Source organism: Talaromyces stipitatus, genomic scaffold, assembly GCF_000003125.1.
Source record: "Talaromyces stipitatus ATCC 10500 scf_1105507295515 genomic scaffold, whole genome shotgun sequence".
Classification (NCBI taxonomy): domain Eukaryota; kingdom Fungi; phylum Ascomycota; class Eurotiomycetes; order Eurotiales; family Trichocomaceae; genus Talaromyces; species Talaromyces stipitatus.
The window spans coordinates 1,193,682-1,217,708 of NW_002990118.1; the positions used below are offsets into that span (position 1 = coordinate 1,193,682).

Below are 24,027 nucleotides of genomic sequence, written 5' to 3' on the forward strand. Positions count from 1 at the left end.
GTGTATAAATACGACGAAATTCTCGTTCCAACTCATTTTCAACTTCACTCCTCCCAATCAGTTTCATTCAATCAAGCCCTATATTGAACTCTGAACTCTATAATCATGACCTCCAACCTCGAAAAAACCGTCCAAGCCGCCATAGAAACCGGTATCCTGTCCGGCGCCGTCGTTCATGCAGCAACCAAAGTAGGCCTGATATACTCTAAATCATTCGGTTATCGCAGCCTAGAACAAGGGGCACCAGCAGTACAAGTGGACGATATAATGGCCTTAGCTAGTGGAACAAAACTGATTACTTCTGTTGCTGCAATGCAGATTGTTGAAAGAGGGCTTGTGGGAGTTGATGATGATTTGGGGGGTGTACTTCCTGAGCTGGGAGCCCTCAAGGTTTTGAGAAAGGTGGATGCTGGCAAAGAAGAGGAATGGGTGCTAGAGGAGAGGAGGGAGAAGATTACCTTACGGTACATTCAAGGCTACAGATTTAACATTATAATGAATACTTACGAATGATTATAGACAACTCCTCTCCCACTCATCCGGCCTAGCATACGCATTCTTGTCTCCCACAATCCAAGCCTACAACCAATCCAAAGGAATACCAGAATTCCAATCCTGGGAAACAGTCACAAAATCCTTCTCGGACCCTCTCATTGCACAACCAGGCACAATCTGGTGCTACAGCTCTGGTCACGAATGGACCGGATACCTCATCAGTCGTCTTACAGGACAAAGTCTAGAAGAATACGTACAGCGAAACATTGCATCGCCACTCGGTATACGGGATATGACATTTTTCCTTTCCAAGAATCCCAACATTAATCCCGCAAAGATGGTGTCAATTGTTCGTCGAGATCCCTCCATACCGGATGGTAAGGGGAAAGTCATCCCAAACACAAGACCACATTTCCTAGCACTAGCAAAGGAAGAAATGGGCGGTGCGGGATTATACACTTCTATGGCATCCTACATCAAGATCCTGCATAGTCTATTAGTCAACGATGAGAGACTTCTCAAACGTGAGACTGTGGATACGTTGGTATTTGAGCCCCAATTGTCACCATTCGCACAGAAGGATCTGCAGAAGTTGTTTAGTCATATTGCGCCTGGAGAGGAGAAAGCTACACCGCCGTATATTGGCACATTCACACAAGTGAGGTATGATCATAGTTTAGCTGGGATGTTGAATCTAGAGGATGTCGATTCGGGGGGATTGAAGTGGAGGAGAAAAGGGTTTTTGTTCTGGAGCGGGATGCCGAATATTTTTTGGGTATGTCTTCCCCCTTTCTCTACTCCAATTTCTCGATTAAATTTGGCTGACGTTGTGAACTAGTTTATTGACCGTCAGGCTGGATTATGTGGTGTTTTTGGGACTCAGTTGTTGCCCAATGCGGATGAGGAGACTCGAAAGCTGATTCATGTGTTTGAGAAGACGATGTATAGAGAGTTTGCTTCGCAGTGACTACAGTTGATACAAGCATAATTTTGTATGTTAAGCATCCTTTCCATTGACATAGATTCGGAATTATTCAGTCTAGGACATGAAATGTATTTAGTAATTCGCAGAGTCATCAAACGGAAACAAAGAATCATATCCAAATAGCGGATCTTGGAACATCCACTCGCTAAAGTCGTCGGTATTCTGAGATGACACTAAATCAGTATTCATACCAGTCTCCCTTTCAGTAACGGGTAGAATATCCAAGTGCCCATTGCTGATAGCAGAATTCATCATGTTCGAATGATCAAAGTCAAAACTCTGTATGATGGCATCAATATCCAGTCCTGACATCAACAGATCAAAGTCGCTTTGCTGATTTTGTAGTGTTGACGTATTAAAATCCGCGTTTATAGAAGGAACCACAGGGGCGTTCTCTCTTAACATGGCTGGTCGAGCTTCTTCGACCGAAGTGGGCGACTCGTCTATATCAACATTCAATCTTTTAGCTAGCCCCAAAAGAATCCTTCTAGCCCTTCGCGGCGCACGGCATATCGATTGTTGTTGAGACAAAATATCCAAGCAGCTCTGAAGACTCTTATATGCTTCCGAATTTCGCCCGCTCTGCGCTGCAATGCGTACGTGGATTGTTCCGCTCACATATGTGGCGTAAGACATGAAATATGGGACTGTGGTAATGCAGAAGTGTTGCAAGAAGACTCTCAGCACGGCATCAATTCCTGAAGCGGCAGCTGCACATGTGGTGAAGGCATCCCAAATTACGGATGCGGAAGAAGCGTTGATGTGTCCATCAGAGACAAAGGGGCGATGTAATAGGATAATAAGAGAGTAGTACATGGACCTGCACAACATCAGCGCACTATAGTCTATCACTGTACGATAAACTTACATCAGAGATAAAGCATGAGGCGTCAGTGGTGGAGTCTTAGTATTATCAAAGTCCATATTGAGATGTTCTGGAAGTGATTTACGCCAGTCTTTGAGGTCTTGATGAAGAGAGCACGCAGTATCGAGGAGTTTAGACGTGCTTTTCAAACTGCAATTCTCTGCATATATTCCAGATATTATTCTGTCCATAATGATGCTGAGTTTGCATAACTGCTGAAATACAGAGACACTGCGCGTCGGAAAGCTCAGATTTAACTCGGTTTGAGCATATGAGAGCGAGGTGAACTGTTCCAGTTCCTCGTAATCGTCCATGAAAGAAATGGGTACGTTAACGTCTGCTTCCCGGAGACGAGCAGGTCGGCCTTGAAATATTGATTGGACCTTGTCTTGGACTGTAGCGTGTTAAAAAGTATTGTATTTTAACAGTCCATGAAGGAAGACATACCGAAAGCAGCCCAGAAAAGTCTACGGCGGATCTCCAAATATTCAGTAGTGATTGTCTTATTCATTGCAGGAGCCCGCCTATCCGTATGAATCCCCAAATCAACAAGCATATTAATCGCAAGCCCAGAATACAACCATGACAAACTCCGCTCATCGCACCAGGCGAAAAGTGCATCAGACATGATCAATAGTGCCTGTATTGTGGTTATATCACTTTTCGTTCTCGTCGGTAATCCAGAAGTGGACATGGACAATAACTCCTCAGCTCTAACTCTAAACGGTGATATAGCAGTAGGCTCATCTGTCACAGCGCCCGAACATCTGAATTCAGTCCTAGGAGAGTTTTTGGACGCCGAAAAGAATATTGCATTCAACAACAGTTTAGAGAAATATGGCCCATCGCAAGCCATGTCTCGCATAAATGCTGGTCGATAGACTAATAATCCGGAAGCATGCTGTCTATTCCAGAATATGGATAGAAGATGCATGCCTACTTCGGGGTCCACGCCATCGAAATCAAGGCGGCCTGCAGCGAGATCGATAGGTTCCATTTGGCCTATCAGAATCAGCTCTGAATTAATATCAGGGGTGGATAATAGATGCATACGTTGTTTTATACAGCTTCCGAGTATCTCGTATTTCTTCGCAGGATTGACACAAACATTGCGATTGGAAGCTGGGGGTTGCTGATGGGATTCATCAAATAGGGCACTAGAGGGTCCATGGAACTGGACTTCACGGTCAGCAGTCGAGTAGTAGGGTTGATTCGGACGTGACGATTGAATAGTCTGTTGGGTAAGTCTTGTAGACACCGTTGGTCGCATAGGATCCCTATGATTTACATGATGGCTATCATCACCAGCATCATTCGACTGCTCCACCTGGTTCAAGCGAGATCGAAGCTTGGATAAAGAACTTTTCAATTGCGCATTCTCATCTTCCAAATGCCGTATTTGAGCATTCGTCGGTCTAAATGAAATCAGAGATCTACCTCATCTCATCCTAATCCACTATGGAAGTACTCACCTAATCTTCTTCACCCGCTCGGCGTAAGTACAGTCCTTGCCTGAACATCTACAATTCTCACATTTTGGTTTTGCATTGTCGCAGCCCAGCTATGTATCAAAAGAAAAGTTAGATAGATATCCCTTTAATTCAAAGGCACTGATCAGAAGGAATACCTTTCTCTGTCGACAAAAATCACAGGCTGTTCCAACACGCTTCTTTCGCTTATTGGTTGATACAGTTGGGGATGAATCGGATGTCATTTTGCTACCAAGTATACTGCTTGGGAGATACAACGATCGGGAAAGACTGATCCGCTCGTCGATGACTAAGAGGATCTTACTCCTCCGATAAGTAAGTTAACGTACTACACGGGTCATTCGGCCACACGGGTCATTCGGTCACCCGCAAGTCCCATACAAAATGACCTTCTTTAACAGCTTGATTTCTCAACATATTTATATATAAACCGTATCTAAAAGTTGAATATGTCTTATAATATAGGTATCATAATATATACCTGGATTTAAAAACTCTAAAAATATTAAGAACCCTCTGTCATTGAATTTACATTAATAACTTGGCTAGTTTCTAATATCTCAAGACTTATAGAAGAGGCGCACTTCAAAATTGATATTTCTGATAAGGATCATATAGCGAATCATGCGTAAAGTCTAAGATATGGTTTATACATGAATCCGTTGAGAAATCAAGATGTTAAAGAAGGTCATTTTGTATGGGACTTGCGGGTGACCGAATGACCCGTGTGGCCGAATGACCCGTGTAGTACGTTAACTTAGTTCACTACAGCTGCTGATTAAGCGGGTTCTCATGGTCCGCATGACGTCGTATTAATAGCCTATCTAAAGGGAATATTCTTGCGAATGGTCTCTACATTGCTTTTAATTTATAATAATCATCAATTCAAAGTAAACAATGACCATGCATCTCTCCGCACATACCTGGATGCGGCCCGAGCCCCTAGAAAAGACGCTCAAACGGCTCAGCAGTCTAGCCTACACAAGCATCGAACTCGAAGGCGAACCATCCCTCTACCCCATCGAAGAGACACGCAATCTCCTAGCAAAATACAAAATTAAATGCTGGGGCACCGTCACCATAATGCAGGGCAACCGCGACCTAACCGCCGCAGATCCGCAACAACGACGTGACACTGTCCAATACATCAAAGACGTGATAGCCCTCTCATCAGCTCTAGGAGGTGAAATCGTAACCATCGTACCAGCTTTAGTCGGAAAAATAGTTCCCAGCGCAAGTCCTGAACAAGAATGGACCTGGGTTGTGGAAGGATTACGCGAAATAGCCTCTTTCGCAAGCACAAATCACCCTCATATCCGTCTCGGACTTGAACCACTCAATCGCTTCGAGACCTACTTTTTAAATCGGGTTGATCAAACACTCGCCCTAATCGAAGCCATTGGATACGACGGTGTTTACGGCATCGCATTTGATCCATTCCATCTCGCTCTCGAAGAGAAGGATTTACTTTCTGCGATCCGGAAATGCGCTTCTCGAATCACGGATTTTCATGTTGCGGATCATAATCGACTTGCCGCTGGAGATGGGAATTTTGACTGGGATGCAATTATTGTTGCGCTGAAAGAGAGTCGGTATGATGGTGCGTTGGCGGTTGAGTGTATGCCACCGATTGATCGGTCGCCTGTTGGGGGTTATGGGTTGAAGCAGATGGAGGAGCTGGATACTACCGCTGTGAAAGAAGGAAAGGATGCGGAGGTGGCGCCGGAACGGGTGCAGTTTATTATTGATCATGGATCTGCGTTGCTTTCGGATGAGTATTATACTTATTTGATGAGGAGGTCTGCGGAGACTTTGAGACGGTTTGTCTAGGGTTGGGGTCAGCAAGTAGACTGCAGGCGGATGAATCGCATTGTCTTCCTCTTCGAAATATCTTATTACCAGATGATTTCTATTTGGATAGAGACGGGTGACTTCTAATCTTCAATTTAGGGTTACGGAATAGTAAGCCCTGATATACAACGCCACCGATCCATCAATATCAGATCGATTATCGATCGAATCGTGGGGACGTCCACAATTCTACGTCGCTGGTATCTAGTTGACGGGCTCCCGTGAATAACGGATGATATGATATTGGTTATGACAGGGTTCGCTGTTAACGATTAATAACTAATATCCATAGTTGGCTTGCTATCATAGAAATAAGTTGTTAGGTCGATGCATGAGCGGGAAACAGATTGATGCCTCGGCACGATGGCAAGGTTCAATAGTGTGAGACTATCCTTGCCGATTTTGAAACGGCGTCCAACGGTTGGATGCTTATTCCCCATTATTTTGTATATTGACCAATGGCCGCATGCCAAGATCTGCCCCTTTCGACACGCATCTGTACCTGACGCTAAACCCGATATGGAAGTAGCCTCAAAACAGACTCCGACTCCCGTGTTAAAGCTCGAAAGAGTCGCAAAGAGCGACGCTCTCATGCTTAGCTCGCATTTAGCTCAGAAATTCGGGTTGTCTCGTCGTCCGATAACGCTTGAACACTTCCAGGGGCGCGGGCTTCTAACTTCGTACAACCGGGAATCCTGGCTTGGAAGGAAGGTTTTCCACGTCCCAGCTGCCGGTGTATTCCGTCCTTCCCTGTAAGGGCGACACCACGTGTAAGGATAGAATCCTAATCCTTCGTAGGATTGTAGGACAGCGCTGTCCGTTGAGACTACTGTCCTACGTGGCTTGGAGCTCAGTTCTTGTGCTACATCTTCTTTTCTTTGGAATTGACAAACGAAGAATCCCAATGTTCTGCTCAAAGGACTAAGTCAATGAAGTCATTGACTTACCTCCGTACGGAGTACGCGCTCGGATAGCTCCATATGCCTCCCTCCCGAAAAGGAAAGATCATCGAAGTCCGCATTGTTGTGTGATAAGCCGTTCCTATTGGCCAATGAAAGTGGTCTAGACGCATTGATAATCACTGAGCAGCGAGTTGACACGGGTTGACGGTTCAGCGTAATCCGTCAGTCATATGTTGCCTTTAATGTTTAATGCTTGAAACCTGTTGAGGGTGTGGCGAAGTACAACGGTATCGTGGATAAGGGAAACGTTCATGTTGATAGTGGACACAGCGTACCACAATGACTGCTGGTTTTGGCTCGGTAACTGTTCAATGGCGGTACAGGAAGACAAATATCAGGACTTGATGCCATCGCAACGACCGGATCCGAGCAAGGAAAGATTTAATGTGGCGTAGTCAAGGCAGATGTCGATGCGTGAAAGTCTGAAAGAGAGGAAGAAAGAAGAAAAAGTGGCGTCTTGGCGTTCCTTGTCTGTTGCCATGCTAATCTGGATCAGGATTAGGCGAGTTTCAGGTTTGGTTCATGTTCACCGTTTACCTCCGAGCTGAGTACGTAGGACAGGATGTGTTCTAGATTTGTCTTGTTGATTCAGACTCAAGGAACCTGAAAAAACAGCGGAAGAATTACGACGGAAAGCGTCGGATCGTTGCCGAACTTGACTTGCACGTGAGACAGGCCGAGGGCTAGCCTAACCAGCGTATTAGGTAAGGACAAAGCGTGTATAATGTGAGAGGTATCGATCTCCGTCTGCTCTTGTACCAAGTCGCAGGCTTTGTTGAAGCAGAGGAGTTTGGGTCATTATCTGTATCCGACTTGTTGAAACTTGATGATCGTCAGGCACGGTCTGTTATTCGTTCGCAGGGCCGACGCCAGGATTCATCTGTGGACGGCGCGGAGTTCCGTATTGGTCCAGAGCGTGCGTGTGTTCTGTACGTTAGCGCCGGGAAGACAGACAGGTGGACACTGCCTCAGTAAGGAGGAGTCTCCATATACAACTCGGTACTTTGACGTACTGTACTCCGAGAAACATCAGTAACTATGTAGACATGCTGGGAAGACTGATCGCTGCGACAGGTCGGGAACATATCCAGGATGAACCATGAACCCCTGAACCTTCCTTCCTAGGCTACGGCTTCTCCACTCTCCTCCACCAGGCGACCAGACTCTCGGTGTTTGACTGCCGTCGGAGCCAAGTCAGTAACGGTCTGGCAGAGTGTCTGACATCCGATTCCTGTTCTGTTGTTGTGTCAATGCACGTAACATGACTGAATGTTCGATCGCAGCGGAACCAGCCGCCACCATAGAGGTAAGGCAATGAGAGAAAGCAGAAACTATCTCGAGATATGCCATCGCAGCGACTTGATTGACAAGTCCGTATCCGTATGTACGTACGTAGTAGCCTAGTCGACCATCAAGACTTAAGAGACTGTCTAAGAGACTAGCACTAAGTAGTACTATGTTAAGACTACGATATCCCATTAACCAAGTCTGGCCTAGCGGGCGGTTGTCCATAGCCAATCAGAATAATGTTAAATGTGGGTCTCACCTGACTCTCTCTCCTGGCTTGCACCTGCCTTGTGTGTTGTCCGTTCTGTGCCTGGACTAGCTCCTTCCGTCTCGACCGCCTGTCATCCAACCCTTTTCCCTCTTCTCCCTCTCCTCTCTCTCTTCCCATCCATCTGTCTCTTCTCTAGACATTTTTCTTTCTTCATTCAATTTTTTTTTTTTTTTTTTAACTTTTATCTCGTCGTGTCCTGGGACCGCGTGTTCACTCATTCACCGCGGCCATCAACCACTGTCATTCATTTTATTTTCAGCCTCGAACAGCCCTACTTTCGTTCTCCCAATTCGGTCTCTACCGCGATAGCCTCTTAACGCATTGACTGCTGTCCTCACCAATTATTTTAGTACCACTACCTATTTTCCTTCACAGTTCAGTCGAGAAACTCACCTCGCCGGATCTGGCATCACCGACTTTTTCTTCTCACCCTGAGACTGCCCATCAACAAAACTGCTAGGAGTGGTTTCACTATACAGCTGCCAGGATCAGCTGTCATCCTCTCGAATTATTCCCACCAAACTCTAGCCCAATTTTCTTTTTCCGACTATCCTCCATCGCAGCTCTGGAGCGCCTCCTTCGTTTATTCAATACACGGGAATTGTACAATCAAACTCGCGATCTTTCGTATTGGTTTTTGACAGACGTCTGTCCAATTGACCTACAGATCGCCCATTATTCTCTGATCCACAATCAACGTACCTGGTTTACTTGACCGTTCAAAGAATTCCCAAGAAGGAACTGGAATACCCAACTTTCTACAAAATTTCGATCTTTTTTATCTACAATGTCTTCGACAGACAACCAACCCGCTGCTGCGGGCTCAACCACCGCCACTCCAACCAACTCAATCCCGTCACCATCTACTGCAAGCCCTCCGGCTTCCGCCCCGTCAGGCTCTGCCTCCCGCAGACCCCCGCGTAAGAGCACACTGACACAGCAGCAGAAAAATCAGAAGCGACAACGCGCAACTCAGGAACAACTGGTTACCCTGGAACTGGAGTTTAACAAAAACCCAACCCCGACTGCGGCCGTCCGCGAACGAATTGCACAGGAGATCAACATGACCGAAAGATCAGTACAAATTTGGTTTCAAAACCGACGAGCCAAAATCAAAATGATTGCTAAGAAGAGCATTGAGACCGGCGAAGATTGCGATTCCATTCCTGATTCAATGCGCCAATATTTGGCAATGCATTTCGACCCCCACAAACCCGGTGCTCGGGAACTGTTCGGACGTGCCAATGGACTTGGCGGTTTGAGTAATGGCTACGGTGCGGAAACGGCTCCTGGAAAGATAGTCATTCAGCATTTCACCTGCCGTACCCTCAGCATTGGCAGTTGGCGACGTATCGGACAAAATGCTATGGACTTGGTCATCTTCTACTCCCCGGACAAGGCTACCATGACTTACTACATTAACAATGATTCGGCCGGGTACAAGATTGAATACCCGTTTTCGTATATCAAAAACGTGATGCTGGATAACGGCGACCCGACGCCGAATGCAAATGGTATGCCTACACGACCCGGTGGCTTAGTTATTGAATTGAACCGGCCCCCTATCTTCTGGATGGATTGTTCAAACTCGGGCGGTTTCTTCCAATGCGGCGATTTCACAGAAGACCAGCAAGCCAGTCGGGTCATGACTCATCATCTGGGTGGCCACCCCAAAGTGTTGAGTGTTCAACTAGCCAAGCTCGTGTCTTTGGAGACTTTCCAGAACCGCTTGGACTTCAACTTTTCTGTTTCTGCGCCGATCACTCCTCCTCAGGATATTCATCGTCCCGCATCTCAGCCTAACCGCTTCACCTTGGCTCAAATGGGTATGTATCCCGAGTCACATCTCAGTGTAAATCACATGCCTCGTGGTCACAAGCGTCAACGTAGTCGATCAGTGCCGGCGGCAATTGACTTGTCATACTTGCACACGCCAATTGCTCCTTTCCATATTCAGCAGCCTCCTGTATCGCATATGACACCAAATCCGAATATGTATGCGCCTATTCCTCAGAATCCAAACGTCGTACAAGCACTAGGCAATGAACTCCGAATCGACACTGCTGCCACGTTTGGAGTTGATCCTAGATCTTATCCAATGTCCGCCACGACCATGTCCGACTTTACTGGTGCTAGCCCGCAGTTTTACAGTGCTGCTCCCTCGACGGAATCATTAGCCATAGCCAGTAACCCCGGAGACCAATTTAACATGTCGTATGTATCACCTTCGCCAATGTTGAATCAGTCAAAGATTATGGGCCAACCACCAACATCCATGGCAAATTTCAATCATGCCGATCCTCTGATTGCCAACCATTCGCCTCCCCTATCGAATTTGCCAAACACGTTATCCAACGACATGTACAATTTTGGCGCCGATCAGCAGCAAGGATTAAGTGAAGATGGGTTTGTTCTGAGTGAGATGTATGCGAAGCATCACATCAATCAATTTCCAGATAACTCAGGCTTTGACTTTTCCATGAACGGGATATCGGACACTCAGTCTCCCATGGCAGGCGATATGCATGGATTTGAAATGATCCAGACCACGTCGGGTTGAAATTGGCTTTGAAACCGGACTTGGCTCTTAAACGAATTATGGCGTTTTGTTGGCGTGGCGTTTCGGCGATTATTCTATGTCTTTCGGTGACATGCTCTTTGTGATATCCTTTGCTATTTCTTACCTTTTATCTGACGACTTTCAATCAACTTTGCTCTGCCGGCTGCTCAATCCGGCTCGAGCATTTACTTGGGGTGCCCGTGCTTGCGGATTGTTCCATTCAACCTACGGCCGGTTCTGTAGTGTGGACTAAGTCCATTTTTACTTTCAACGTCTTGTATGAGCTTGAACTGCGCAATGTTTGTGCAACTTTGTTCGTCTTCAGTTCTGGACATGTTTTATTTGCATTCGATTTTTTTTTCCCTATTTTCTGTTCATTTTCACCATTTATTGTATGAGAACGGCTTGAGTTTGATGTCAGCATGTCGCTTTTCTTCTTTTTGTCGACCGCATTAGGTCATTTCCCTTGTCAGACCTGTGTCTGACCACGTTGCATGGAGTAGTTGAGTAGGAATACATTATACATATAAGAGTATATATACTACAATATGTAAATATACAAGTAACAAATCACTCCCACCCTTTGGGCACTCTAACCTTCACCCCTTTGGTCTCTCTTAAATACCTCTCTAGCACAATCTCAACCTTAGCCAGAAACCCTCTATAATCCATCCCGGGTTCATTAGAGACCGAATGCGTCACACCATCTTTACACCACACACTCCAAGAACCCATCTGTGCCGCCATAAGCGTGTCCGTACCGAGTCGATCACCTACAACCACCACCTCATCAGGTCTCGTAATCACACCTTTTGAAAGGAAATATGCGAGTACATCAGGGCCACAGAACGGTTTCCTCTTCCCTTCACCCCCGTCACCACCTTCAGAGGAAGATCTCACACGAAAAACCGGGATGCGCAAATATCTCAACTTTTCCTCCAAAGTCCTCGCCTCATTCTCGTATCTTCTAGAGCCAGGTCTACTACCCGCCGTATTCGACACAATCAGTACCCCGTCAGGGTTCGTCTTGAGATTGAATGGTGATGTAGGCGAAGTACGGAGTTGTTCTAACTTTTGGAGGTAAGGTGTTGGGATTGAGGTTGTGTTTGGGGGACAGAGGGTGTTGTCCTTGTCGAGGATTAGGGCTTTTATATTTGGTTTTTCCCCCTCGTTTGGTGATCTTGAGGGGAGGTGTGCGCCGATTTGTTCTGGGAGGTCCAGAAAGGTTGATATTGTTAGGTTTGGGAGGAGATGGGATGGTTGTTTGAGCAGGGTTGAGACGGTTAGGTTGAAGGCTTGGAGGTTTGTGTTTAGGAGGGGCGCCATGGTTCGTCTATATGCAAATAATTATCATAATGTATGTAATGTACAAATTGGTTGTTAAAAAAAAAACGAAGATTATGAAAATGAAGCTGAGCGAAACTGATCGTTGATAGGCGGAAGCTCACCGCAGAATCTCATCTCCGGCCCCACGATTGGATTTCGCCGACCTACTTACTACGTTACTTTGTTAAACTCGACTTTTCGGCTTCATAGACAAGTACTCAACACCTCAAAGCTCTTACAACGACCCTGAAATAGACACGACTATAATCATACGCGCGATTCACGTCGTTACATCCAAGTTTAATTACCCAGCCTCGCACCGCCATCCAATCCCAACAGTCACACTTGAATCTGTCGCGCGATCAACGCTGACCACCAGTAACAACCATCTACAACCATCATGGGCAAATTAACGAGCACAATCGGTATTCCGATCAAGTTGTTGAATGAAGCGCAGGTATGACTATCTGCACCTCTCCATATGGACTGAGCCTGAGCTATGTCAGTTTCAGCTAGGGGATAGTCGCTAATGCTTTCATTGGTAGGGCCACGTCGTCACGCTGGAAATCACGTCGGGACAAGTATATCGGGGAAAATTACTTGAAGGTTCGTTTTGTCTCCCACTCTGCTATGCTCGAGAAGGGAATGAGGTGCCGTGTACAGCTCGCAAATCCTCAAAACGAGCACAATCTCCCGAGTCTTGTCGGCAGCCATGATACTAACATCTACACAGCCGAAGATAACATGAACGTCCAACTCAAAGATATCACAGTCACCGCTCGCGACGGCCGAGTCTCACATCTCGATCAAGTGTATATTCGTGGAAGTCATGTGCGCTTCTTTATTGTACCAGATATGTTGAGGTTTGTCTTGTCCTCATTCAAAATCTACAGTGGAAATGGTTCGTGGCTAATTGTTTGTTGAAAAATAGGAATGCACCTATGTTCCGTACTCGTGGTCAACGTGGTAGAGGTGTTGGTTTGGCGCGTGGTAAAGCTACTGTTAACAGAGCTCGGGGTCAGCGACGAGGTTAAATTGAGTGCGTCTGTTTGAGGTTCTTTCACGTTATGGGTTGGTTTCAGTTCGATATCGCGCGGTCTTGTGTTCGTCTTACGATTATCCTTTCCGTGGGTCGACGAAGTACTGAGAGGGTTCATATTTCTATCAATATACAACCTAATTTTGCGGAAATAGTGGCTAGGACCTCGCTTCCTTTGCAGGCTTTCTACGGCGCAGCAAAATGATATGGAGCACGAGTTGGATATTGGATTAACTGGGAGAGTACGCGAGACCAGCGACGTACCGATCACATTATATTTCTTAGATCAAATCAAAAAGGAAGGAGTCTATGTGTTGTGTTTCTGTGAGCTTCTTGCAATCGAAGTGTACCATTATTTCTGAAGAATAGAATATTGATTCAACATGAGGAATTTGCATCCTATTTAAGCTTCTCTTACATTTTTTAGTCATGCGGAGATTAGTACCGAATCTTCGGAGATCCAACCCCGCTTGAAACTTATCTTTTACAACATTCAGAAATCTCACATTCGTTCTACAACCGCCCTCAATCGCCAGAACTTTACAGACACATTACACATTAAGAAAAATGGCTACTTCCTAACCTCCGTTCATCCTATTCGAAACCACGAAGCAAAACAGCAAAATGCCTTCCCCCGCCACCACTCTTGCCGGCCAGGAGAAACCACCCAGTCCAAAACGAATAAATAATCCTCGCCGACTTCTCATTCTAACAACCTCGCATCAATCAAACCGTACAATACCCATGTTCCTCCATTCCTTAACCGGTGTAAAAGTCACACCACCAATCTCGTCTTCCTCTACATCGACAGCACCATCGACAGACAATCAATCCTTCGCCGGCTACACAACGCACGCCCCATTCCAAATAACCAATAAATACTACTCTGCCGAAGTACCTATATGGGTTGACGAGATACCTATATCTTTTTCCCCAGAGGCTCCTGGAGCTCTTGCGGAGGAGAGGATAGAAACAAGAGCACAATGGAAAACATCCTTCTTATCCGATGAAGCTCGCGAAGTCCGTGATGCGATTGGCGCTATAGTCCTGTGTGTACGAAATCCGAGTTTAATGATTGGCAAAGCTGTACCGAGGGAGGCGTATGATCTTGCTTCAGCTGAAAATGGTAATGCTAATGGAGGGGAAGATGCGAGGTTACAAGCGGTTATTGAAGAGGATAGGAAAGATGCAGCGGATAGAGAGGATGTGCATATAATCAAGGATTTAGCGGGGATAGTAAGTGAATTAAAGAGGAAGATTGAGCGGGAACGGAACGGTGAGGACGAAGAGGGTCTTGGAGGAGAAGAGATGCAGGGAACATCTGAAGTACCGGGGTTATTAGTCCTGATTGACGAAAATCCGTCAGCCGTGAAAAAGAAGCAGATATCCGAAAGTGAAGATGACGATACTCTCGGGCCACGAGAACCGTTTACGTCACCCTGGTGGGAAGATATATTATATGAGCAAGGCACATTCGGCATGGAGGTTATTCAATGGACTCCATCGTCACCTACAACAAATACAGATGTACCAGAAATGAGGAATATATACGGTGAATTAGAAGGATTACCACGCATAAAGGAGGTTCTGTCTACACATGAATGGACTGCGTCGGCCTCTGACGGCTTCAGCGACGATGCTGATAGTGACGACGATATAATGTCCTTCCTCAACAGTGGGACCAGAGGGTTCAGGGATGAAGTCGATCAATTAGAGCGTGAAATGATGGGGTTGAGATTCGCTATTAACGAGAGTCACGACAATGACGAGGAGAAAGAGGAAGAGGAGAACGAAGATACAGAGTTGGAAGTTGAGAATTTGGAAGCGTTGATGATGCGTATGAGGGCTATTAAAGGTTTGTCTATTCCTCTTTTACAGATAAGAAGATGGTGTAGAGGCTGACTTGAATAGATATGTCGTCTGATTTGCCGGAGAGTAAACGAAAGGAATTTGCGGCCAAGGCTGTTAAGGATATTCTGCGCGAGTTGTGATATCTATTGTCTGGACCTCGCGTAAATAGCAATGACATCATGCAGGCGTTAATAATAATCAAATAAAGTTGTAATAATGTACACCCCCAACCGTTACCACTCTATATCGGTTAATATGAACATGGGCCATCTATCCGTCACTCATGACTGTCGTCCACTTATTGTCAAAGGAAATGTGTTTGGTGATTAATCGACACGGGTCTTTCCTCGCATAACCCTCCTGCGCTGAGCCATCATATGTGTGTAAAGAATATAGCTCCCTGTCAAATGTTAGTCAGGCACATCCAAGTCTGGTTTCGAAAACATACCAGGAACATAAATCCCCATCACAATCACCAAGAACCACTTGTAATACTTGTGCACATATCTCTCTGCATGACCGAGCGAAATATACATAAACACGCATTCAGATGCAATACCAATGGGATACAAGACGAAAAACGTATTGTACCTTTACACATTAGCAATCACCACAAAAGACTGGATAGGAGAAGGGAGTACCTCAACCACTGCCACCACCCCGGCACCGGTAAACCACCAAGTTGCAACACAAAGAACCCATAACGAATACACTCCGTTATGCCCCAGGCAAACATACATCCAAAGAACGCCAAGTCGCCGTATTGAAGTTTTCCGGATACACCCATTAACCCATCACTGACAGCTTGTTGCACAAAGGGGATATCAGAGAAATACTTTGATAGGACGCTATCGTATAACTCCGAGCCTTCACGAAAGGTATACATGATACCCCAAACGACCACGAAGCGAGAGGCAACTTGCATCGCTGTTGTGATTAAGGGTGCACGTACGATACCGAGGAGGGAGTGGAGGATTTCCAGTGCAGCGAGGGATTGAGTCACGACAAGGAGAGGGAAGATCTCCGTGGGGATGGAGGAGACGTTTTGAAGGTCATTTTGTTGTTGTTTTTCGAAGAGGCGTAGTGCTGTGCGGACGGTGCAGGTTGCCCAAAGAGTAAAGTTGAGGAGGTTGTAGAGGAAGAGGTATGTTCGCGTCAGGCCGGAGACAGGCTTTTTGCCTGCGGTGGATTTTTTGGGTGGCATTCTGGTTTCGATATCTTTGTAGAAGTCTTCGTAGGAATGTGGTTTGGAGCAATCAATTGAGGACCCGGCATAGAAAGAAAGGAAAGTTAGGTCAATTCAACAAAATGTTGAGCTCCCCAAAAAGTTACCGCGCTAAACTATTTCTAGATTTGAGCCGCGGGTACATGAAGCAAGGGATATCAATAGGGTTAGGGTATTGTAGATCTATTGGTTACTATTTGATGTATAGACTAGACATGTCGCTTCAAGCGGACCTTCACATCAGAAGAAGGCAGAAACGCGTTCGCTGATAACCTATGAGCCGGTATCTTCGACTTTCCCCATCCCTTTTGATCACTCTCTACAGACTCAATATCCCACAGTGAAACTATTGAAGCCGTAATAAGCATGACTTCTCTTTCGAGCAGATCATTAAAAGTACCGTCTCCGGCAAATGGTAGGACAGTTTGCCAGTTGAAAGAATGCGAAGGTTGGTCTTCATCGTTCTTTTTGGCCTTTGATGATGATGATGGAGGGAAAGAAGCAGAGGTAGTCAGAAATCGATGAGGTAGGAAGGACTTTGGTTCGCGGTAATATCTCGAATCAATATGATGTGCACCGCTAGCCAGCCCTAGGATACCATCTTTAAAAATTTTATAAGATCGGTGATGTTTTTCATTCTCCCGAGCAAAAATAGCTGCATCCTCCTCTGATTCCGTCAGAGTTAGATCTGCATTCAACTGTCGATAAGAAATCGGATTCGAGTCTAGACGTATAGTCTCAGCATACGTCGCTTTCAGTAACGGACAGCCTGTAAAGAGTTTCTCCGTATCGATCGATAACCTCGGCGGTTCAGCTATGGGCAGACCAGTTACTTTAGGATCTGAGCGGGTGACTCTGACGTACGGCGCAATCTCCTTTCGTACCGTAGCTAACAGATCGGAGTCGGAAAAGATATGTAAAATATTCCAAAAAATCAATTTCGATGCATCTGTAGTTGTTTTCCACAGCAGCCAAGCATCTAATCGAGCACTGAGTGAGGATGAGATTCCTGATATGCGCCAAAACCGCATGCGTTCTTGCACTATTTCCGAGACATCGTCTAGATCTCGAAACTCCAGCGGAGCGTTTCGGCCGTCTTCAAGAGCTGAAAAGGAAGCTTGTAGAACTGATATAGTCTTTTGTACGCGATCTCGAGCAGCATATGCAGCCGAGATGCCGGGTGAAGGGATCCATCGCGGCGCACCAGCTATCAAACGCACATATTCCTGATCCCAACTTGACAAGTCGTCAACGATTCCAGGGTGGAAATCTAACAATGCTTGTCCCATCAGTACATATGTAATATGATAGCTTGCAAAGCTTCTAGTCAATGCAAATAGGTCCACTTGGCAGCTCTGTGAGTTGGTTCCGTTGTTTTCTTCTACCACGATACCGGTATTGCGTTCCCAGACCATTTGATCCACTAGACTGCGATTGAAAGAGACAAAATCTGCAGTCTCGCGCTCTAGAAGACGAGCCAGTGCCAACGAAAATTTTGATAAGTATTTTTCTTGTGTAAGAGAGGCCAATGTAGTCTTGACTGATTCCCGAGTTTGCGCTGACAACCTGCCAAACGCTCCATTGTCGCCAACAAAATTCTCCATGACTCTTGTGAAATAGACCCCAGAGCGAGCGTCTTTATTATTGATAAGTTTCTGAATCATATTAGGCGAATACACAAGATATTGTGTCTGTAATCCCATTTGAAGAGCCACCACAGGGTCATTCATAGCTTTCCTATAACTACATTAGACCATCATACCGAAACCTAAATAAGACAAGAAAATGACATACTGAGCATCAAGCAAGAAATCCCGGTGTCTCCAGGAATAAGAAAAAACATGTCCTAGGCCCGGTACCCAATAGGGCAGTTTGCGGACACGACGCGGCTCCCCATCCACAGAGTCATGATGGCTTTGACTTTGTAGTCCGGTGATTGTGCGAGTTGAAAGGACAGAGAATATTAAAATTGCCACGAGAACGAATAGAGAGTATTGCTCTGCGTTTTCCTTGGCTGTTTGGATTAGGTTGTGTGGTGGTGCTGCTTGATGGAATTGGGGATCCATGTTGACGACTCTTTCAAAAGATGGTGCTATGGAAATGAATGTTGATGTTGATATTTCCGCCAATTGCTCAGTTGAAATGCAAGAGAGCTATCAAATGGACCAGTGCTATGTTCGAGCATGCATCCTGTCCTTATGACTTGATTCAAGACGACCGGTTGTAATGGGCCAGGTCAGCACACTTCTGGATTGTTTACAAAATAGATGTCTGAGACCCTTCGATCTCGTTCTGTCCAAGTCGATCAGATATATGCAATCACAAATCCATAAAGTTGATAGTCTTCACATTCTCCTTGAGAATGTGAAACACAGCTGAAGTGGACACAGCAAGGGAGATCCATAACTTAGTGGACCGGGTCTAGCCGCTTAGTCAGGGTCAATATCAATTCAGGGTTAGGGTGGACAATTGAAGATTCATCCATATTGTTATTCTAGATGCTCATATCTCTAAGCGAATGCAACTCCAAACGAATGTGTCTATATGTATCTCCTCAACACCGAACTTCCCCCTCCTCTCTCCTCTATCATTTGTACTATAACCATGTTTAGAATCTAAATATTCACACCGAAAACCCGCCGAAATAATCACAACCGAATCCAACAGCACTTCAAAACAGTAGTCCTAAGTGCTACGATGTATTTACACCTCCATCTCCTCCAGTAACGTACCTCTCGCATCATGCCCTAATAAATGAAATCATCTACTCGGAATCATTCAAAGTCTGCGTCACACGCCCATCGTCACCCATCAACTTAATCGGTCTCCTAGGCTCATCATGCCGCTCATGAACCGTCAATGGGGCCGGCACAGCGGGCATACTTTTCTGCGGAGACAGCGTTTCATCCGCACTCGCATTAGCAGCAGACGCAACAGCAGAATCTTCTCGTTGCTGTTGTCCCTGTTCTTCCTCTTGCTGTTCTTCGCGTCGCTGCTGAGGGGCAGAAATCTGAAACACGACCCGTGGCGGCTCCCGGGTACTCGGCGCACTGCTGCGGTTTCGGTAGAAGCGTAGGCCACGGTGTGAAGTGGGTGTTGCCGTGCTGTGTGTGTTTAGGTTGCTGGGTAGACGGATTGGCTCTTGTTCACCGGAGTTGGAGCTCAGGGCTGTTGAGATTGTGCGCGGGATATGATATCCTGCTTTGCCTAGGGGTATACTGAGGCCATGGACGAACTGTTGAAGTTAGCTATACTGCCGTCACATTCATAGGAGCAAGGACTTACAATACTGCAAATAACCAAAAACCAAACGACAATATATGTCACTTCCGCCGTCCTGGCCGCATCACTGCGAACTACGCCGTCGACCATCATATCCTCGAGCAGAAAGTTACGACAGACCGATAAGTAGAAAATAGCTCCAACACCAATAGGACCAAAAAATCCTACGAATAGTGCTTGAGAAATCTGCTCGATCTGATGGATGTACTTGTGCATCGCAAATACGACCGGTAGACGACGAAACAGGAGAATCAATATACCCAAGACTATCAGTCGATATATGGGAATGATATCGTTATGGGCGAACAAGACCCAGGGACAAACGGCACCGAACCAGACGAAGATGGCCAGGTTGAGGAGCATATCGATTGTTGGTTGGAGGGAGTCGTCCATTGTTTCGAGTCGAAACCAGTCACTTATTCGTTATTATGTGTTTGCTCAACCACAGGGATTTGACTTACTCGTGGGTAAATGCGTTTCCAGCTATGAAACAAGCAAGCAGATCGTCGGTACCAATCAATCCACAGGTGCCCATAATGAATAGCTAAGAGAGTCAACCACATGCACCCCCAGTTCGAATGTGGTAGGCTTACACCGAGAGAAATCGCAAAAACAAGAAAACTCTCCCTATCAACATATCGCTTCTCCTCCGCCCAATGAAGCAGCTTCATGGACAACCACCCAACCACCGCACCATACACAACACTCAACAAAATCTCGTAAACCAGAGTCTCATATACCCAAAGAGCAATGGCCTTGCCTCCACCACCACTAAATCCAGGACCCTGGGTATATTTCAGGAGATACAGGGCCAGAAAGAGAAACGGATATCCCAATCCGTCATTAGCACCTGATTCGGCAATAATGATCCGCTGCAAAGGCCGCGGGATATTCTTATCAGCAAATTTTCCCTTCACAATTGAGTTGGACAACACTGGATCAGTAGGGGTGACGCATGCACCGACGGCTAGGGCCTCGACAAAGGAAATATTAGGTACGAGACCCCAAATCAGTAGACCGCTTGAAAGCCACATGACCGCCATTCCGGGACCGAGAAGTAGAGCCAGACTCTTCCATTCGGTCTGTAAGTAGCGTCCTGGCAGTTGAACTCCAGCTATGACTAGCTGCACGCCCAGAACAAGACGGGTGAAGTACAGGGTGATAGCGTCCAGGTTGCGCTGGGAGTCCATTGCATAGTCCATTGGTTTGATAAAATTGGCTGCATGAGGAGAGAAGACCACACCTGCCAATGTGGATATCACTGCATCCATTAGCTCATGAAACAGCGTCGGGTCGTGGAAAGAAAGGACATACAGGCTTCAGATAGATAAAACCGTTCCTTGCACAAATACGATACCAGCCCAAAGAGGGTTATGAACCCTCCTAGGACGGAGCATACGATATTGAAATTGGTGATTTCAAGAGTCGGCATCTTGACCACTTCTCCTCCACTCCAATTTCAATCCGTAAAGTTTCTTCACGTATCGTTGACGAGATCCCTGTAGCGATAGCCAATGATGATGATTTAATCAATCCCCAAACCCTTCGAAATCAAAGAGCAAATAATTCTTACACAAAAAGAACCGGTAGTCAGCAAATGTTATTCAACCATAATTTTGAGTACAAGGCAAGGTAAGATCAAGAGTCGGAGAAGTCCGCCGAGCATTGGATAATGGGTGGTTGTGACGTTGGAGTATGCCACTTTGACGGTGTTTATAATCCTGTCAAAAATAAATTTTTGTCGTTCCTGCTCTTCAGCTTCTGTGGTGTTGTTACGAGGCTCAAATATGCAGTGAGTTGTAATCAGTCAAGATCAAAAACAGGCGGGGATGTTTTCCTCTTGGCTTCTTGGTAAGACTTTTATGATTGTGATTGCGTCATGTGATTGGCTGAATGGATCCAGTCTGTGGCTTATTCACTAGATTTCTATTCAAGCGGTCTGAGCTTGTTTTTTGACAATCACTATGCCAGGAATCTTGTCAGGATTGCATTCACTGCATTGCCATGTGTAAGCAGAAATGAATATTTTATTATCCGCCGCATGCAGACAGATGTCCGACAGCAAGGGAGTCAATCCACGTGGGCTCAGGCATCCTGTGCCACCAAGGATTATCACTACAATAGAACCTGGCTATAACCAAAGGAAGGCATCATAAAACTCCATCACAGAAGAAGAGCATTCTGGTTCTTAGTACTGAAATGGTCTAACATATCGGAGTACCCTTCATCTCTGGATCAGACTCACTTCCAGATATCTTGATTTAGGAGCTGGGATACCTTCTGTTCGCTATAGTCAGATTCTACTGTATAACCATTGTATTATTCGTTTGTTTACAGGTCAGCCCAGCAATGGTATTGGCATTATGCCTCATACACGACAATATAACTCGCATGCCTTTACTCATGGCTCATTCAAAAGTCATCAAACTCATCAGCAAGTTCGTCAGGAAGATCATCATCAACAGCTGCCTTGAGTCCAACCGGAGCAGACGACAGTTGCCCGCCCACTCCCCTCCTTGCACCATCGACAGCTAACCTATCTGCAGCTTCGTTTCCTGCGTCACGGTTATGTCCCTTGACCCATTCAAATGTAGTAGTCACCTTTAGTGAATCCCGCTCGCTGATTTTCACGAGTATCGACTGGATTAGATCTTTATTTTCGACTGGCTTGCCATCCGAGGTTTGCCAGTTATTGCGAACCCATTTTCGGAACCAATTCGTAACACAGTCGATGGCATATCGACTGTCAGTCACGATAGTCACAGGACGATGTCGTGGTGCTATTTCAAGCGCTCTGATGATTGCGGTCAACTCGGCACGTTGGTTTGTCTGGCGATGGCCCTTTAATGGCTCGGAAACATTTCTGCTGAGAGTGAAAATTGCCATTAGTGAACGGCCTCAGATTGACAGAAGAATAGTGAACTTTGGAAGCCTACCTCGTGTCATTGGGTCCAAAATATACCCCAACACCAGCTTGTGCAATCTTTTTACCATTACCGAGTGAACTCCCATCGGTATATATTCGTAGCATTCCAGGAGGTCCTGTAGGTTTTGCCTTGGTTGCAAGTTTCTGCTCCGGTGCTTTGTAGACTATCTTGCCCGTAGAAGGCTCCAGAAGAACATTCGGATCAAACCCATCTTCAGCACCTGGTGGTAGAGGCGCAAAGGCGGCCGGAATTTCAGCATCTCCATTGACAGCATCCGTAGGATTTGCATTCGTGAGACCGCCAGGGATTTGAGACGATTTGCTAACCTCATTCTCCTGACCCATCTTCACAAACTCCTCTGCCTCCTGGCGTGTATCGAACTTCTTGTATCGAGGTCGCGTATAGCCCTTAATCTGCTCTTGTGCTTCTGCCCAATTCGAATACACACCAGGAACTCGCCCTCTTTGTACACCATAAAATCGTGTGCCATTTTCATTGTTGGTGGATGCCGTCCCGTTGTGCGAAGCTACTTTTTGACCAGTGAGGAATGAAGTCGCTTCTTCTAATGAAGGAAATGACTGAACTGTTCGCCCAACATATCAGCCAATGATTCTTGAGTAACCGAAAATCAACGATTGAAAAACTCACAGACAGCCCCCTTGAAACCCGTAACTTGAGCAAGACAGTCACTCCAATTGTAGTATATTCCCGGACGAAACCCTTCCTTCACAGCATAATATTTCACAGCTGGGGTCCGTTTCCTTTTTGTTCCACTGGTGGCTCCGGCTGTCGTTGTGGTCTGCGCAGGCGACGCCCCGGATGTCAAGCCAGGTCCGGGACTCGGGGATGGGGTTGTTTTTGTGATTGTGGTGTGGTTATTCATATCGTCGCTGATCTGTCCTTCACGCTGGAAAGTCAATATTGTCGTAATTCGCGGCCAACGGAGGCCGAAGGAAGGGTTGTAGGCGTAGCGACGATGGTGTCGAAATCTTCTCTCTTTCACTATTGATGATGTGTACGAACGTTGTGCTGTCCTCGAGAAGCGGACCGCAACGGCTTCGGCCCTTGCTAAAGGCACGGCGAGCAGTAGAGGTATCAATCGCTTCCCTATGTGGTTCTCTCCGGTTCAAAGCAGGACCCGGAGTCTTATTTTAGAACTGCTTGAACGGGAAACGTAGTGAACTAGGTAAGTAGTAAAGCGAGAAGGAAGAAGAAAGATAAAAGGGCGGCATGAGAAAAGAGGATCAAAGGGAGACCAGAAAGGTCTGATCAAAAGGGATTGATTGGCCAGTCTTCCCCGGTCATAGAGGGGGGATAGAGGAGGAGGGGGTATAGCAACGATGCGGGAGAGGAGGGGTGGGATGTAATGTGCCAACCAGCTTCAAGATTGAGCTGTAGAGGGACTGATACGTTATAGGTGAATGTGTTTCTAGAAGACAGAGATGGAATTGTGATTTCTCCCAGAGGGTTGTTGAGTTTGGGATAATTGTCTGAACAATAAGTTGAGGAAGAAAGCAAACAAGGAGCAGGAGCTATGACATAAAACGCGGTTACATTACAGTAATTACACGGGGGCGTCCTCCTAAATTTCTGTACCGTCGTACATGATCA

The 24,027-nt window shown here is 46.1% G+C and overlaps 11 protein-coding genes across 11 annotated transcripts, besides 3 other annotated features; 5 read left to right on the forward strand and 6 right to left on the reverse strand.

Moving 5' to 3' along the window:
* Nucleotides 1-105: 105 nt before the first annotated feature.
* Nucleotides 106-1,462, forward strand: TSTA_044620 (transesterase (LovD), putative; the record flags this gene model as incomplete). Its single annotated transcript, XM_002484904.1, has 3 exons — nucleotides 106-464; nucleotides 520-1,270; nucleotides 1,334-1,462. 3 exons carry the CDS (start codon nucleotides 106-108, stop codon nucleotides 1,460-1,462), a joined length of 1,239 nt encoding a protein of 412 aa, XP_002484949.1.
* A 90-nt stretch (nucleotides 1,463-1,552) lies between these two features.
* TSTA_044630 (nitrogen assimilation transcription factor nirA, putative) lies at nucleotides 1,553-4,059 on the reverse strand (the record flags this gene model as incomplete). The annotated part of the gene is made up of 6 exons (XM_002484905.1): nucleotides 1,553-2,300; nucleotides 2,349-2,739; nucleotides 2,793-3,347; nucleotides 3,399-3,760; nucleotides 3,818-3,906; nucleotides 3,973-4,059. 6 exons carry the CDS (start codon nucleotides 4,057-4,059, stop codon nucleotides 1,553-1,555), a joined length of 2,232 nt encoding a protein of 743 aa, XP_002484950.1.
* A 543-nt stretch (nucleotides 4,060-4,602) lies between these two features.
* Nucleotides 4,603-5,684, forward strand: TSTA_044640 (uncharacterized protein; the record flags this gene model as incomplete). The annotated part of the gene is made up of 2 exons (XM_002484906.1): nucleotides 4,603-5,610; nucleotides 5,666-5,684. Exons 1-2 carry the CDS (start codon nucleotides 4,733-4,735, stop codon nucleotides 5,682-5,684), a joined length of 897 nt encoding a protein of 298 aa, XP_002484951.1. The 5' UTR covers nucleotides 4,603-4,732.
* Nucleotides 5,685-8,285: 2,601 nt separating this feature from the next.
* Nucleotides 8,286-8,337: a sequence feature (CT-rich).
* Nucleotides 8,338-8,362: 25 nt separating this feature from the next.
* Nucleotides 8,363-8,384: a sequence feature (AT_rich).
* TSTA_044650 (homeobox transcription factor (RfeB), putative) lies at nucleotides 8,383-10,766 on the forward strand (the record flags this gene model as incomplete). Its single annotated transcript, XM_002484907.1, has 1 exon — nucleotides 8,383-10,766. The coding sequence occupies exon 1, from the start codon at nucleotides 8,994-8,996 to the stop codon at nucleotides 10,764-10,766; it is 1,773 nt and encodes a 590-aa protein (XP_002484952.1). The 5' UTR covers nucleotides 8,383-8,993.
* A 570-nt stretch (nucleotides 10,767-11,336) lies between these two features.
* Nucleotides 11,337-12,145, reverse strand: TSTA_044660 (uncharacterized protein; the record flags this gene model as incomplete). The annotated part of the gene is made up of 2 exons (XM_002484908.1): nucleotides 11,636-12,145; nucleotides 11,337-11,575 (listed from the first exon to the last, which is right to left on the reverse strand). Exons 1-2 carry the CDS (start codon nucleotides 12,090-12,092, stop codon nucleotides 11,337-11,339), a joined length of 696 nt encoding a protein of 231 aa, XP_002484953.1. The 5' UTR covers nucleotides 12,093-12,145.
* A 147-nt stretch (nucleotides 12,146-12,292) lies between these two features.
* TSTA_044670 (small nuclear ribonucleoprotein SmD3, putative) lies at nucleotides 12,293-13,531 on the forward strand. Its single transcript, XM_002484909.1, has 4 exons — nucleotides 12,293-12,549; nucleotides 12,638-12,698; nucleotides 12,826-12,955; nucleotides 13,024-13,531. Exons 1-4 carry the CDS (start codon nucleotides 12,493-12,495, stop codon nucleotides 13,124-13,126), a joined length of 351 nt encoding a protein of 116 aa, XP_002484954.1. The 5' UTR covers nucleotides 12,293-12,492; the 3' UTR covers nucleotides 13,127-13,531.
* Nucleotides 13,532-13,593: 62 nt separating this feature from the next.
* Nucleotides 13,594-15,204, forward strand: TSTA_044680 (uncharacterized protein). The gene is made up of 2 exons (XM_002484910.1): nucleotides 13,594-14,986; nucleotides 15,043-15,204. Exons 1-2 carry the CDS (start codon nucleotides 13,756-13,758, stop codon nucleotides 15,120-15,122), a joined length of 1,311 nt encoding a protein of 436 aa, XP_002484955.1. The 5' UTR covers nucleotides 13,594-13,755; the 3' UTR covers nucleotides 15,123-15,204.
* TSTA_044690 (phosphatase-like protein (PTPLA), putative) lies at nucleotides 15,086-16,274 on the reverse strand. The gene is made up of 3 exons (XM_002484911.1): nucleotides 15,624-16,274; nucleotides 15,431-15,573; nucleotides 15,086-15,382 (listed from the first exon to the last, which is right to left on the reverse strand). The coding sequence occupies exons 1-3, from the start codon at nucleotides 16,184-16,186 to the stop codon at nucleotides 15,309-15,311; spliced, it is 780 nt and encodes a 259-aa protein (XP_002484956.1). The 5' UTR covers nucleotides 16,187-16,274; the 3' UTR covers nucleotides 15,086-15,308.
* Nucleotides 16,275-16,416: 142 nt separating this feature from the next.
* Nucleotides 16,417-18,523, reverse strand: TSTA_044700 (cytochrome P450, putative; the record flags this gene model as incomplete). Its single annotated transcript, XM_002484912.1, has 2 exons — nucleotides 18,002-18,523; nucleotides 16,417-17,944 (listed from the first exon to the last, which is right to left on the reverse strand). Exons 1-2 carry the CDS (start codon nucleotides 18,271-18,273, stop codon nucleotides 16,417-16,419), a joined length of 1,800 nt encoding a protein of 599 aa, XP_002484957.1. The 5' UTR covers nucleotides 18,274-18,523.
* A 212-nt stretch (nucleotides 18,524-18,735) lies between these two features.
* Nucleotides 18,736-20,921, reverse strand: TSTA_044710 (Na/H antiporter, putative; the record flags this gene model as incomplete). Its single annotated transcript, XM_002484913.1, has 5 exons — nucleotides 18,736-19,442; nucleotides 19,493-19,904; nucleotides 19,951-20,033; nucleotides 20,083-20,750; nucleotides 20,804-20,921. The coding sequence occupies 5 exons, from the start codon at nucleotides 20,919-20,921 to the stop codon at nucleotides 18,972-18,974; spliced, it is 1,752 nt and encodes a 583-aa protein (XP_002484958.1). The 3' UTR covers nucleotides 18,736-18,971.
* Nucleotides 20,922-21,774: 853 nt separating this feature from the next.
* On the reverse strand, nucleotides 21,775-23,436 carry TSTA_044720 (ribonuclease H, putative). Its single transcript, XM_002484914.1, has 3 exons — nucleotides 23,065-23,436; nucleotides 22,426-22,999; nucleotides 21,775-22,352 (listed from the first exon to the last, which is right to left on the reverse strand). The coding sequence occupies exons 1-3, from the start codon at nucleotides 23,297-23,299 to the stop codon at nucleotides 21,902-21,904; spliced, it is 1,260 nt and encodes a 419-aa protein (XP_002484959.1). The 5' UTR covers nucleotides 23,300-23,436; the 3' UTR covers nucleotides 21,775-21,901.
* Nucleotides 22,007-22,372: a mobile genetic element.
* Nucleotides 23,437-24,027: the final 591 nt, after the last annotated feature.